Source organism: Syngnathus leptorhynchus, chromosome 22 (genome assembly GCF_054491065.1).
Source record: "Syngnathus leptorhynchus isolate UIUO chromosome 22, UIUO_Slep, whole genome shotgun sequence".
Lineage (NCBI taxonomy): Eukaryota > Metazoa > Chordata > Actinopteri > Syngnathiformes > Syngnathidae > Syngnathus > Syngnathus leptorhynchus.
This window is the reverse complement of record NC_141216.1, coordinates 1,802,367-1,816,686: the sequence shown is the minus strand read 5'-3', so window position 1 is coordinate 1,816,686 and position 14,320 is coordinate 1,802,367. Positions and strand designations below refer to the sequence as shown.

The following is a 14,320-nucleotide window of genomic DNA, read 5'->3' as shown; positions in this document are numbered from 1 at the left end:
TTTTTGTGTCCTCTGTCCATTTTCCTATGAAAGATTTTTCAGCTCATGACTTTTAGTCTTTACTGGCTTGTGCAGGAGCCGCGCTTCAGGTGAGCTCTGCACAGTGTGCCGTAGGGTTGCATGAATGAATGAAGGGCAGGAAAGCCAACATCCATCCGGCGGCCAGGGCTTCCTTCTATTCACTCCAATAGGCAAGCTGCAGTCAATGGTCTCGTGACACATGTTGGGCATGTCCACGCAGTCTCAACACTTTTGGTCTTATATATTGTTTACCTGATGAGATGAAATAAAATGATGATGACAAACGTGCATATTTTATTGGTTTTGGTTTTTTTATTATTACTAACCAATTTAAATATTAAGAATGCTTTAGAAGGGAACCTTGTACGTGTTTGTTCTTGGTGAAATATTTCTGTGTTTTTTGATTCAACTCATTTCAGGATGTTGAAGCTGTGTTTTGAACCATGTTCTCTTCTTATAGGCTTGTCCTCCTTCTCCATTAATCCTAACTCGAAATGCCACGCTTTGAACCTAACCCTTCATCGGCTGCCTGACCTACGAACCCGACTGGTAAACTTAAAACACTAACTCGACATCAGCAATACAAAGGTAACTAACCCTAAGCTCTTACAAAAACTAACTGCAATACTCACATGCTGGAGTTAACATTTGACTTCTATTTATTTGCATGTTACTTGTTCACTTAAATGAATTCTGAGCGTCTACTCGATGCTCAAGTCAATACTATGACAAGCAAATTTCAATGAGTTCATTCTCAAAATAAATCCTGTAATATTATTTCTGATTATAGTACAATGGTTCCTTGAGATAGAAATTTAATAACGTCTATTCGCACCTGTCCTTCACAACATATTCATTCCTCTGTAGCATGTCCAGATAACCATTAAAATGCCGCAAAGCCTGTTCAGATCGCCGCTCGGAACGGTATGTTGACATGCTTCATTTTTTTCTCGTAGTCCTCGTCAAACTTTGCTGACTCCTCCGGTGTAAAATGATTTTTCCAATCACCCACTTGTCCTGTTGTGCAAAGCAAAGAAAGAGACACGGCAGAATGGTAAGTTATGTTGAAAATCATGTCGCAAAGTGCTGAAGCACGGAAATTGCAGAGTGACAGGAAAAATGACATTATTTAGGAAAATATTGGACACCGTTAAAAAAAATATACAGTTACTATATCACCTTTTCTCATGAATTTGGAGTTGGACTGATCATAAGTATTTTTGGAAACAAAGCTGTAGTTTGCCATTGGATTAATCTTCATGATCTGGAAGGTGGTCAGCTCCACAATGCGGTCAATGACCTCGTCAGAGAGGGACAGATCCAGGTACTTCATGATCCGCTCCACTTCACGCCGAGGATTCTAAAATGAGAACCAGTTTTGCTTAGCCCAATTTGTGATGTAAAATGAAAAAGTTGAAATCACGACCTCCTTTAGGTCTTCATAGAAGGTAAAGAGGATGTTTTTCGTCTCTCGTTCCTGCCAGTAACCTTTCACGTGATCGTGCCAGGTGCCCCATCCCACTGCAGTCACAATAGTCAAGTCAAGTGAAATGCTCAAAAAGTCCGCATGATATTTTCACTTACGGTCTCCATTCATGAATTTGTGGACGAAGTTCTGCCAGGGGCCAGCCTCAGGACCGACCTTATTCATGCCGTGAAAGTAGAAGTAGCTCACCACGGTGTCCTTTGCATTCCGTGCAACGTAGATCATCTTGAAAACAAGTTATTCAATGAGAGGCGACACTTCGGAGTTGTTGTCATCGTCGTCGTAGCTTCGACATACTTTGCACTTCTTTTCCCAAAATCCGACCGGAACCAGCTGAATGGGCAAATGCGTCTTCATGAGCCTCGGGGGATCCATTTCCTTCAGTTGATCGAGACCTGATGGTTGACAGCAAATATCAATGTACTTACAACTTGAATTTGTTCAATGACCAAGCTCATAACTTAAATCATTCCTTTTTGAAAATCATTTTCCTATTACCATTGCAACTTCCCCAAATTTTGCTTAATACCATTCATGTTGTCCAGCAAATTGCTTTGAATGATAAAGAATGCATTTTGCTTCTAGGTGGTGCGGAAACAGTCAGTTTCAATCGGCTTTGGAAGACATCTACCATCAAAATGGGGTCCACACACCTGATTTAGGGCGTAGTCGATCGGAAGCTTCCAGGAAAACGGCTCGAATCGTTATCGGGGCTCGTCTGCAGCTCTCGGCATCTCCGTTATGAAGAAGCAAGTCGACTATCTCCGCCATCCAGGTCGAGCCTGATTACCCAAGGTACCAAAAAAAAAAAAAAAAAGATGTAAAATTCTTAAATGAGAAATTAAGCACATAAAAAAAATAGAACGCTCTCAAACCTGATTTAGGGTAAGCACAGATGAGGATGTCCGAGGAATGCGGACAGAAAGCGGACACGGCGTCAATGTTTTTGGCGATGTGATCTACGAGATTAATCCCTTTTACTTGGACAAGTTTGGTAGACATGGCTGAGGTCAAAAGGTTTGCTGGAACAACTTCAAATAGTTGGCGTGTAATAGTTCTGAATGAACTCCTTTCTCCTGCCCTTTTATCATAACAGGTCCTCTGAATATTTACCTAGCAGCTTGTCCTCATTTGGTTTCAAATTTAACAACCCTCCAGTGTGTAAACAGCACCACTCCCAATGTAAAATAGGGAGAAATTGTCAATCTTAATAACGGCCTTGCAGCTCCCAGTTGCGAAAGATACATTTGGTTAAATGATTGTAGCTTTTATTTTATTGCATGTTTCTAAGAATCCGGATATGTAGAACATAGAATCAAAGCAGCCTTTCATCATTACTCCGTTCCGAACGATATGTTGACATGCTTCATTTTTTTCTCGTAGTCCTTGTCAAATTTGCTGACATCTTGGGAGTAAAATGTTGTTTCCAATCACCGACTTGTCCTGATGGCTGAAATTGCCCCTAAAAGGAAGCTCAAGACACCTTAAAGAAAATACAGTAAGTGAGTAGTTATCACCATTTTATTTTATTTTTATTATTAGCTTTATGTTTCAAAACCTTTTACTCTTGAATTTGATTAATCTTTCCCCTGCATGACCAAACAACAAAAACATGACCAAACAACAGGAGTTCTTTTTTTTTTTTTTTTAATGCATGCTTTATTCATGTAAGCATCAGGATATGCAAAACTAATTGTAATGTAAGCACCGTGATCTGTTGGTCACAATTGACATTCAACAGAGTTATGTCATCATTTTCATGAATCGTGACTATTCTGCAGTGATCCAAACAAAGTGGATGTGCATAATGACTGGAAGGAAGGCAGAATTAAGGCGTGGGTGCATCATGCAAATAGTACAAATTAGTTTAAATTTCTCTCATTTAGTTTATTTAAACTCTGGGCGGGGAAACTGTTTCGTCAACCATGCCTTTCTTGCGGTAAATAAGGTACAACCAATATTGGGACAAGCAAATTGCATTTTTTTTTTTAAATCATTCTTAAAAGACTGTATTGCAATTGCAACTAGCAATGATTGAGAAAAAACTCAGTATGAGCCATTAAAACAATGTGAAACTTGTTATAACTCTGTTCTGAATGGGATGTTGACTTGCTTCATTTTCTTCTCGTAGTCCTCATCAAACTCTGCGGACTGCTCAGATGTGAAATGATTTTTCCAGTCACCGACTTCTCCTGTTGAGGAGGGGAAAAAAAAGAAAAGAAGATATCTCTGGTGAGTAGAATATATTTCTTCAAATGTTGATAGCAGGCAAAAGGTTCCCCACTATTTTTTTACTTTATTTTGAATGGAAAATAAACCAGTGGGAAACGCAGTAACGCGTAAGACCGCTAGAGGTCACTGCTCCCCTATCAAGAGTACTCATATTGAATGACCTTTTCTCATGAAGTTAGAAATGGACGAGTCAAAAACAGTCTTAGGAATGCAGGTGTAGTTGGCCATCGGGTTCTCCTTCATGTTTTTAAAACTCGTGAGCTCCACAATGCGGCTGATGACATCATCAGGCAGGGAGAAGTCCAGATACTTCATGATGCGTTCCACTTCACGCCTGGGATTCTGTATGTCAAAAAGTCATGGAACAATGTGTGCATAAGCCTTTGGAGGTCATGAAAAACAAAATAATGATTAAATCATACCTCTTTCATGTCTTCATAAAAGAGGTAAAGGATGTTCTTCTTTTCTCGATCCTCCCAGTAGCCTTTCACGTGATCGTACCAGGAGCCCCATGGCACTGCCGTGCATATACGTGTATGATTTGACACTAAGTAGAAAAGTATTCTTTCAATTGGGTCAGATACTGAGCCACTTACACTCGCCACGCATGAATTTGTGAATGTAGCCCTCCCAAGGCCCGGGCTCAGGTTGAGTCTTATTCATGTGATCAAAGTAGTAGTAGCTCACCATGTTGTCCTTTGCATTGCGTGCTATGTAGATAGTCTGCAGTGCACATGACACAAAATGGAGAGTGAAAACCACAATGTGAGAAATGACAGTTTTCGTCACATGATGTAATCCCACTTACGTCAACTTACTTTGCACTTTTTTTCCCAAAACCCAGTCGGAACCAGCTGAATTGGCAGATGCGTCTTAATGATTCTTGGGGGAGCCATTTTATTTAGCAGGTCCAGACCTGAGAATTTACATTGAAAAGAAAAAACGATGTGATGTGACCTTGGCATTAAGCATCAACATTATATACCATCATTTCCTCCATAATGTCACATGTACAATTTATCCTCCTCGCCCAGTGGTTTTGCTGAGTTAATAGAAATATCGCCCTCTTGTGGCGTATATGTTGCAGTGCAACCCCAAACACTTGTAGGTTCTATTCCAGTTCAAATCAGCGCTAGTCAGTTCTTTCTGCCAAGCAGAAGTGTCAGATCCATTACCCAAAGATGGAAAAGCACAATAGAAAGGCAGAATTTTGTTTTCTACCTTCTGTGAATTTAGAACGTATCGCAACCGCATATAGAAACACTACACACCTGAGGGGATGGGTGGTGGGCTCCAGATCTCCAGGAAAGGACTACGAACCGGCGTGGGGGCTCGTTTACAGGCCTCCGCATCACCGTTGTGAAGAAGCAGATCGACTATCTCCTGGGTCCAAGTTGTCCCTTGAACCCCCAAAAGTAGAAGAACACAATGAACGACATCATTCCTTAATGTGAAGGTGCTGAGAAGCAGCGCATTCTGTCAGACCCGCTTTAGGATAGGTGGCGATGAGGAGGTCCGAGGCGTCGGGACAGAAAGCTGAGATTGCGTCAAAGTTGTTGGCGATGTGGCTCATTAAAGGAATTCCTTTGACAGGGATGAGCGGGAAGCGACTCATGGCGCTGCCCGCCTCCTTGATGGCATCGGCATATGAAAACTCTTTGTCCTCTGACATGGCTGGAGTGAGTCCAAACGTTTTTCCGATGGACAGTCAAGATCGCGGAATGTTGGTTTTGTCTGACGTCCTTTCTTCTCTTCTGTCAAATATTTACCAGGGTCTTTTCCTGGAACTCCTTTCCTCGAACGACTACCCCTTTCGTCCGGTCTGCTAACATCTGGACTTTGCCTCTGCGAGCTCCCAGGGGCTTGCTCTACAGCGTCTCTGACATGTGAGCAGAAAAACTCTCAGTGGGCTGTCCCTACAATATTTTGCTGGAGACAGATTGAAGCCTTCGCCTGTACCATTAAGTCCCCTCCTCCTGACACTTTATCAACTATTCCCTGTGTAACTTGAGGACATTGTTATCCCACCACCCAACAACAGGAACAGTCGTCGCTAGCTCAATTGCAGGTTTCATTGGATTCATCAGCAATAGATTGTAATCATTGAGCAAAACTATGCTTTCCTCCTACACTTTTGGCTGCTAGTTTGGACCCAGAGTCAAGTCAGATGTTTTACTCCGTGATTCGCCGTCTTTGTGCGTTAAAGCTCGACCACATGATGGTTAACGGAGATTAAACCAGGATTGCACAGTATGCTATTGCATCAGGACAGTTTGCAGAATACACAAGAAGCCATGTAGTGAGCAGTCAGCCTCCAGCAACAGCTTGGAATTGGCAACCTTTCAAAAGCTGAAACCAAAACAAAAAAAAAAGAAAACATCTGCAATGAAACAATCGACATGCCTGTGTTATGAGAAATGGTCCCGCCTCTAATCTTAATTTCCGATCAGGCTGTGAAAACAGTGCTTTATTTTGTCACATAAGTTTCTGGCGGTGGTTAAACAATCACAGACTTTAAAAACAATGGTCTAAGAATAGCAAACAAATGTTTGGGCTTTACAAATAATCACAAATATATTTACAATACACCATTTAACAATTCTTCCTTAATATGCCAATTTATTCAAGAAGATATTGTACATTACTGCTAAAATATACATTTTAGCACCCCTACTTTTATACAAATGTGTATTTTACATAACACATTTTTTTTTTTTTTTATCCCTTTCTTTTATGAGCTTTACGGTAGTGCCCCAACCGGAAGTCGCTGCTTCGACTTCCTTAGCAACAAGAAGCCTTCGCAACCCTTCCTGTGTAGCAAGTTTAGCTAGCTCTATCGAAACACGTATTCGATATTTTACATTTGACTTGGTTTTGTGTGACATTGCGTTAAAAAGATGTCTCAAGCTGCTAAATTTACAACCAACTAGACACCATGCGCGCCGTGGTCATTAGGTGACGACATGAACAAGCACCAGTGGCTTTGTCTTCGTTTAGCCTTGGTCGTGTTATCGGCTGTGTGCTTGGCGCAAACGCCGACGAAACGCGCGAGCGTAACGCCCCCGAATGAGTCCAAATATTCTTCAGTCAAAAGTACTGGGACTCCCTTTCCAGATAGCCAAACATCTACCGCTGCAACTGTCTCACCAAGTGCAAATGGAACAAATGGGGAATCTCTCAGCTCGGAGACCCCTTCTCCGGGGGTCACTGACGGGGTGACCCCTACCACGGAGTCCATGAATGATACAGTTGGAAGCACTGGGACACCCTTTGAAGACACCCCAAGTCCCACAGCTGCAATTGCCCCAGTTGTGGGAGACCCCGAGGGTAATTTACACCTGCAAAACCACTTTTTAAACCTTTTTTTTTTTTTTACATTTGAATTAATTGTGTAGCTTCTCAGCTAGATCAAAATTTGTCATTACATGCCACAAATACAAGACAGCAAACAGCAGCTGCTTGATACATTTGAATGCCAGGATTGAGAAGTCTACATACAGATTGAATACAAGCATTGTGTTATTTATCCAGCGTGTGCCTGCGATTTAACTCCTGATGTCTGCGACATTGGCTGCTGTTGTGACATTGCTGACTGTGACGTCGCTGACCTGAGTACTGTGTTCACGGGATGTCCTCAGAAAGAAACCAAGTAAGAACTTGTCATCAGTGCAAGCAAAAGTGTCTATTTCTTTTGGGTGTTGTTTGTATGCTAACACTTTGTTGTGTACTTTCCAGGTCAGGACACTGTATTGAGAAATGGCTGATGTTCCGCGCCAATGTGGACACTTCCTTGGTCACTGTGACTGAATCATTGTTTTGTGTTCGATCTGAAGGTAAATGGTTGCAAATGTATTTTTTATTATTATATATTTTTTTGTGTTTTTATGACAGTAAGTTAAAATGACTTGCACACTTTTGCTATCACTCTATCAACGCAAATTATGACTAATTTATTTGACATTAAACTGTTGTACAAGGGCGCCCTCTTGTGGTACATGAAAGAATGGCTGAGTGCAGTTCAATTGTATCTAACGAATGAGTTTAACGTGCAAACCCCCGAGTCAGCTTTGTTACAAGGAGATGCCCCCAACACTTGCATTTTTTTAAATTTTATTTTGTTCCTCCCAACAGTTGATCACATCAAGGTCTCCACTGCTCCACTAAAGCTTCCAGTATTAGGGAACTCTTATCACTTCTCACCACCGCAACCAATCAGCGTCGGCCATAGCCGACATTTTTATCGGGTAACGGAAACACATTTGTATGCAGCTATTCAAACCCAGGTGCATTACTGAAGCTTTTTTCCCCTCGTTTGTGGTGATTATATCAATTTTCTAGGCCGATGACGTCATCCAGACGTACTTTGGCAATTCATCCGTCCGAGGTCTCCTTCGTCAGCCGTCTCCAGGTCCCGCCGGTGCATTCTGTCTTAACCGCAATCCCGCACGTAAGCATAAAAAAATGGAATGCAATACAAATGTCACTGGACCTATAGTTTTTTGTTTTTGCATATATTAACAACTGTAAACTTTGAAGTGTTTTGCTTGTCTTGCAGGCTTCTTGAGGTCCAAGTCTCTGTCCTGTACTCGCATGGTAACCCCTCAGTCGTGCAGCAAAGATCCAAATCTCAGCGCGCTCTCCTACTTCTCGGACATGAGCTTGATTAAAGTAAGCAAGTCTGCTGAAGATGGAAAGAAAAAATGCGTTCTCTTAAATCAACGCAAATTTTGTCGTTGCAGATTCCCAAACCTGCTGAAGAACAAGTGTCTGACCTTTTGGTGAGAACACATTTGCCTGACCAAGAAGGTCAATCAATCAATCAAGATCTTTTTTTTAATTATTATTATTATTCTCTCCAGATCCCAGTCACCCCACTTTCTGACTGGCCTGCGCCAAGTGAGAAAAATAACCTTTGTACAAATGTAGCCAGAGAGGTGAGAAGCTTTGTTTGTGTTTTTCAAGCGTAGAATAAAATAAAGCCAAGACTTTTCTATATTTACGACTTTGTCAAAACCCCTTTTGCAGGTGGAGTTTGTCATCGTGTACACAAACCGAGGAGAGCTGGAGAGTGCGACGGTGAATGTGCTTTTAGCTGATGTGAAAACGGACCAGTTGTTTCAGCAAGTGCATTCGGTCCAATTCAAGGTATTTGCAGCTACGGTCATGATACAAAATGCACATTATTGTAATGTGTTCCTCTTTTTTTGTTAAATAGCTGAAGACAGTTGGCCCGTCTCCGAGGCCAGAGATTCCCTCAGTCGGACTGCGGGTGGGAGCCAGTGTTCGCGGTCGCTTTAACGGCGTAGTGAAACCCGTATCCTCATGAACTCCTCCGTCACACCCGGTTTACATTTTCTAGTTTTGCTGATCGTGCAGAAAGATTCCTTGACAGCGTGCCAGGTGACTGTAATGGGGACTGGGCAAGACGGCGAGTGCTCCTCTGATGCCGCCGCACGAACCAGAGTCCTCTTCACGCACAACACAATTGCAGGCTGCTCATTTAGGTAAGACCAAAAATGTCCTTTCCGAGTCGATGAATTGACAGGTTCTTGACTGTATTCTTGCATTCCAAGTTCTTCTTCCGGAAACTGCACAGAGCTGCGTTCCCACATCAGCAGCATCTTGCAAGGAGACGCCATTCCTGACACCATTGCCATGAGCTCGGGCTCTCAACCAGACTGGACCAGAGTCCTCAAACAGGAGTGCCCCATCAGCTCGGCGGTAGGAAATCACGCGTTCAATTTGCCAGGGTCATTGGAACCCTCACTTGTGACCCGCGTCATCTTTCCCGACTATAATGATGAGGATTTAACGGCTTCGGCTTCCCCCTCAGGAAACATGTGACTCCGGCTGCACCCTCCCTCACTCGCTCTCTGTGCAAGTACTGTGGGCACGTATGGGCCTCCTAGATCTCCCTCAGAGCTACATCCTGGGTGTTAAATACCTCTTTAGATGTCGAAAGTTGCAGGTGGGGCAGAACCTGGCCCATAACTGGCCAAATAATTCTTCCCTTGTGAAAAGCGTCTGGCTCGTGTCTTTCAGTGTCCTCTGTCGTCGCCCGTCAGACTCACCACCGAAGTGGCCTTTGCCGACATGACGCTTTACCCCAAACCGCCGCTGGACTTTGGGTGGCCTTGACTGGCGGCACTGCAGATCAGGAGAGACTCATTTCTGTTGCAGTTAAGGTCACATAGAGTTTAACGCTGCTCACAGCTAACAGGATTAGAATTCTTCACCCAGGATGAGAGAAATTCGACACAAACATTGGCTGACTGCTTTATTGAAAGATTAGTGATGGCATCAATGTGGTTTTGTACATTCTTAGTGAAGGTGGATTTTTGTTGTACGCAGCTCCACTTCTAGCTTCTCCTTTTACTCAGGTTAGTTCCCCTGCGCTCTTTTCTCCTTCTTCCCCGGGGGGCGGATGTAGTTGAGAAGGTGGACGATTGCAGCCGGCGTTATTCCTTGCAAACGTGTAGCGGCGCCCAGCTGAGGGACACAATCAATTCGTTTCACCTCAAAATAAAAAATGGAATCTACTCTCAATCTTAATACATTTTAATTAAATAGACATGATATACTTCTCATTCACTTTCTTTGGAAAGGGTTAGAAGTTTGCTAACGCCATCTAGCGGTGGAAAGAATGTCACACAACAACACAAATCTGCACATTCATTTTGGACTCACCGTGCTCGGGCGAACTCTGTCCAAAATCTCCCGGACCTCCTGTGACAGAGAGGCGGGCAGAGACAAATAGTCCAAGTCATGTGGGAGAGACATGCTCTCCTCTTTTTGAATCCTTTCAATCTCCTTCTGCTGAAGAGCACAGTGAGGCCTGTACACAGCTACACAACACACACAGAAGAACAACATCAAAGCACTGACTTGAAACGACCACATCCTAACTCGTTCCACACCACCTTCTATCTTCAGCCTTTGCGAGAATTCTGTGTAGGGAGAAAGGCATTCTGGGAAAATGGATGCCAACATTTCAAAGGTGGCGTCGTTGTACTGCAGAATCTGCAAGCCGCTGAAAAAGAAAGCAGATACCTGATGAATTCAAAGTCAAATGGAGAAAGGTCCTCTTATCTCTCTCTCCATGAACCAGCCGGTTTGTAACTTGCGTCGGACTGTCTGTTTTGTTCTCGCTGATGTGTACACGAGGCAGCTTCAGTCTCCAGCTTGGAGCGGGCAAAGAAATGTCCTGAAGAGCTGCGAGTGCATCTTGGAGACTGTCTCGCACTCTCACAGTCTTCTGGTAGCGCAGGTAGGACACGCAACCCACCTCCTCGAAGCCTGCAAGGACATGTTTCACGATTGAAAATGAAATCTGATTGTAACGTTTATTCAATTTCCCCTCTTTCACTTCTAGAAAAGCAAATAACCTGCTGCTCCAATTTCATCTCATCTCCAGCAAGGCCCTGAGACTTCTACTTACCTTTCAGGCTAAGTCGCAAGTCAGCATTGTCCGGCCTGAGGGACGTTCGAAACTCCGCCCGGCTGGTGAACATGCGGTAAGGTTCCGTCACGCCCCGCGTCACGAGGTCATCGATCAGAACGCCGATGTAGCTCTCTGTCCGAGACAGCGCCATCGTGGGCATGGAGAGCGCGGCGCGGGCTGCGTTGACCCCTGCCCACAAGCCCTGGAGAGAAAAGAGTCATGACGTTCAACTTCAATGAGGATAATTGATTTGATATATGATCTTGAATCAAGGTAGTATTTTTTTTCTTTCTCTCCAGTCTGTAATAACCTGTGCAGCAGCCTCCTCGTAGCCCGTGGTCCCGTTAATCTGCCCGGCCAGGAAAAGACCTTGGGTGCTTTTCACCTGCAGTGCAGGGCTCAGCTGAGTGGGGCACACAAAGTCATACTGCACGCCATAACCTAAACACACCATAAAAAATAGACTGTGTTAAAAAAAAAAAAAAAATATGGGCCGATTGGGGTCACGTGTACCGGCCGTGTGGATTTCGGCCCTGTGCAAGGCCGGGATCTCTCTGAGGAGGCGCAGCTGCATGTCAGCGGGCATTGTCATAGAAAGCCCTTGTGGGTACACCAGGTCGGAGGTCAACCCCTCAGGTTCCAGCCACACCTGATGCTGCCTGCCCGGGAAGCGAAGTACTCGGGACTCAATTGAGGGGCAGTACCTGAATAGAAAGGAAAGCGATTCTCAAATGGAGCTGTTTGTCGAAAGTGGCCCTGTGTCTCTACCTGGGGCCCTTTGTGTCCTGCTGTATGTGGCAGTTGAGATGAAGACTTTCATTCACCACTTGGTCCACACCAGGAGTGGTATAGGTCAAGTAGCACGGCAGCTGCTCCTCGGGCTGTCAAAAGGTTTGTTGAAATTCAACCGCAATAGGCTCGACTTCACATGTGCTTGTGAATACCTTGCAGTGAGTGTGGCTGTTGAGGAAGCTGAAGGGACTTGGCTGACTATCAGGTTGGTGTAGCGTGGCCTGTTCAAAGTCCACTGAAGCCTTCACAATTCTGGGTGGGGTACCCGTCCGGAGACGGCCCATCTTCAGCCCCAGACGCTCCCGCAGCGTGTGGGACATTCCGGCACTGGACGGTGTGTCTCCGATTCGCCCACCCGGGGACGTCTTCTGACCCATGAAGAGGGAGCCGGACAGGAAAGTTCCAGTGGTAAGAACCACAGATTGGGCTGAGATCAGAAGGCTTGCACCGGCTGCAATCAGAAAGTGAGTTTTGAGGTTTTTTTTTTTTCCTAACAAACAGCATTCAAGTTTAATGTATTTAAAAGTACACCTAAACTGCAATGGTACTCCTTGGGCTGTGATTAGTTTGTCCGCCACTAGAGAGAGCCTGCGTTCCATCCAATTTTTTCCCCCGTCCACGAAAATTAATAGAATTTTTTTTTTTTTTTTATGTGTTTGCTGCCTACCTAAACGTATCCCAGTGACTCTGTGGCATCCAGGCTCTTCTGGGTTAGACTCTGTGACAAGAAGCTCCTCCACTGATCCCTCCAGCACAGTCAGTCTGGGAGTGGACAGAAGCTCAGACTGCAGGAGGAAAAGACAATTCATAAAAATAATTATAAAGTGCTTTGACATGAAAATGTTGCATAGGAATGTAATCAAGCAAAAAATAATAATTCAAGGTGCCGTCTTGTCTCATCAAACTTTTTTTTCCCCTCCCACCTGAATGAATTGGCGGTAGCGTTGGCGGTCCAGCTGAGCCCGTGGCCCCCACACAGCGGGGCCCTTCCTGCGATTCAAGATGGAGAAATGGATGCCGGCCCAGTCTCCGGCTCGACCACACACGCCGTCCAGAGCATCCACCTCCTTCACCAGGTGACCCTTCCCCACCCCGCCCAGAGAGGGGTTGCACGACAAGGCACCTATGTGATGGGAGAAGGACGTTCATTCCAAAAGAACGCTTGTCGGTCAGATCTTGATCTCTTACCGATGGTGTGAACTTTCTGCGTGACTAACAGCGCCTGCGCTCCCACCCGAGATGCCGCCGCTGCCGCCTCGGTACCTGCGTGACCCCCGCCCACCACGATGACGTCATATTGCTGTCTGGCAAGGTGACTGGCACGTCTGGAGAGCTGTGAGAGCAAGAACTCCAAGGTGGGAAGCTTCTTTGTCAACATGGATGATGATGATGGTAAAGCTGTATGAGTTGAGGAAAGAACCACACATTTATTCAGAATGTACAGAGAAAACACTCAACTGGGATTCAAACTCAGGAACTCTCGACAGTGAGGCAGACGTGCTTACCATTATGATCAAATCATTGTTCTCCCAATGTGTTAAATATGATTTCCACAATCCCGTGTAATATTATAGCTGGATTTCAAAAGTACTGAATGTTCTTTTCAATGTGAATGACAGTTTTTTTTGGTTGATATTTACATCTTAGTAAAACGACACGTTAGGCTTATAAAGGACTAACACTTGACTGAATGCTAAAAAAATTAAGAAAACATGATATAAATGTGTTAACTTGCATAGAAATACGTTGTTGTAATGCCTTTCACCTTGGCGAATGCATTGTGCGATTGCGTTTATCACAGCCCCTAAAATATACCAACTTGAATTACTTACAATTTCTTCACAAAATTGGGCGGATGGTTCTGCTTTCAGTTTATTTTATAACTTAGAAAGCAAGACGACGTTTTCGGACATAAGGAGGCGGCCATGCTGCGTGTGGCTTACGGTCGTAATACATGCACTAAAGACGCGCACAGAAATTTTGCAGCGCTTTGTTTATATTTACATTGAGTAAATGTGGCAATAGCTAAATCCTCTCTTTGCCACTCTTAAATTAGAACAGGCAGTTTTGAGTTAAAAATAAGTTTATATAATGTTGATTAAAAAGATTGATTGATTGATTGATTGATGTACTTCGTCACACTTAATCATAGTTTTCATTGTATGCACTGAACGAACGCATCTTGGCAAAAATGGAAAACGGGATGAAGCAATCTTCTTCATTGTATCCCGCCCCCAATTCCAACCAAGGATTTTGTTTATCTGACACATGAATATACACTTTCGCATTTTGCCAACAAAAACCAAGAATGACAGTTTAATTTTACATACAACAGCGATGTTTCTACC

The 14,320-nt window shown here is 44.0% G+C and overlaps 4 protein-coding genes across 6 annotated transcripts; 1 reads left to right on the top strand and 3 right to left on the bottom strand.

Annotated features, from left to right (window-relative positions):
* The first annotated feature begins 47 nt into the window (after window positions 1-47).
* Window positions 48-10,278, top strand: LOC147039190 (tectonic-3-like). 3 transcript variants are annotated; one of them, XM_085904284.1, is made up of 22 exons: window positions 48-191; window positions 482-609; window positions 978-1,075; window positions 2,093-2,302; window positions 2,891-3,005; window positions 3,639-3,739; window positions 5,333-5,418; window positions 5,512-5,625; window positions 6,854-7,066; window positions 7,271-7,388; window positions 7,475-7,572; window positions 7,871-7,983; window positions 8,078-8,186; window positions 8,295-8,407; window positions 8,479-8,517; window positions 8,599-8,673; window positions 8,765-8,884; window positions 8,955-9,053; window positions 9,140-9,243; window positions 9,313-9,460; window positions 9,573-9,707; window positions 9,782-10,278. In XM_085904284.1, exons 9-22 carry the CDS (start codon window positions 6,976-6,978, stop codon window positions 9,875-9,877), a joined length of 1,458 nt encoding a protein of 485 aa, XP_085760410.1. In that variant the 5' UTR covers window positions 48-191; window positions 482-609; window positions 978-1,075; window positions 2,093-2,302; window positions 2,891-3,005; window positions 3,639-3,739; window positions 5,333-5,418; window positions 5,512-5,625; window positions 6,854-6,975; the 3' UTR covers window positions 9,878-10,278. The 3 variants fall into 3 exon arrangements, with proteins under 3 accessions (XP_085760410.1, XP_085760411.1, XP_085760409.1); XM_085904285.1 differs by lacking the exons at window positions 48-191; window positions 482-609; window positions 978-1,075 and having other exon boundaries at window positions 1,182-2,302; XM_085904283.1 differs by lacking the exons at window positions 48-191; window positions 482-609; window positions 978-1,075; ... (3 more) ...; window positions 5,333-5,418; window positions 5,512-5,625 and having other exon boundaries at window positions 6,517-7,066.
* On the bottom strand, window positions 372-1,724 carry LOC147039192 (sulfotransferase 1B1-like). Its single transcript, XM_085904288.1, has 4 exons — window positions 1,606-1,724; window positions 1,448-1,542; window positions 1,201-1,381; window positions 372-1,038 (listed from the first exon to the last, which is right to left on the bottom strand). Exons 1-4 carry the CDS (start codon window positions 1,670-1,672, stop codon window positions 926-928), a joined length of 456 nt encoding a protein of 151 aa, XP_085760414.1. The 5' UTR covers window positions 1,673-1,724; the 3' UTR covers window positions 372-925.
* Window positions 3,137-5,638, bottom strand: LOC147039191 (sulfotransferase 1C1-like). Its single transcript, XM_085904287.1, has 7 exons — window positions 5,225-5,638; window positions 5,011-5,139; window positions 4,558-4,655; window positions 4,336-4,462; window positions 4,162-4,256; window positions 3,901-4,081; window positions 3,137-3,699 (listed from the first exon to the last, which is right to left on the bottom strand). Exons 1-7 carry the CDS (start codon window positions 5,409-5,411, stop codon window positions 3,587-3,589), a joined length of 930 nt encoding a protein of 309 aa, XP_085760413.1. The 5' UTR covers window positions 5,412-5,638; the 3' UTR covers window positions 3,137-3,586.
* mto1 (mitochondrial tRNA translation optimization 1) lies at window positions 10,011-13,944 on the bottom strand. The gene is made up of 13 exons (XM_085904282.1): window positions 13,805-13,944; window positions 13,161-13,370; window positions 12,896-13,095; window positions 12,640-12,757; window positions 12,125-12,423; window positions 11,949-12,061; window positions 11,694-11,884; window positions 11,491-11,621; window positions 11,178-11,382; window positions 10,864-11,035; window positions 10,660-10,769; window positions 10,427-10,584; window positions 10,011-10,228 (listed from the first exon to the last, which is right to left on the bottom strand). The coding sequence occupies exons 2-13, from the start codon at window positions 13,348-13,350 to the stop codon at window positions 10,121-10,123; spliced, it is 1,995 nt and encodes a 664-aa protein (XP_085760408.1). The 5' UTR covers window positions 13,351-13,370; window positions 13,805-13,944; the 3' UTR covers window positions 10,011-10,120.
* Window positions 13,945-14,320: the final 376 nt, after the last annotated feature.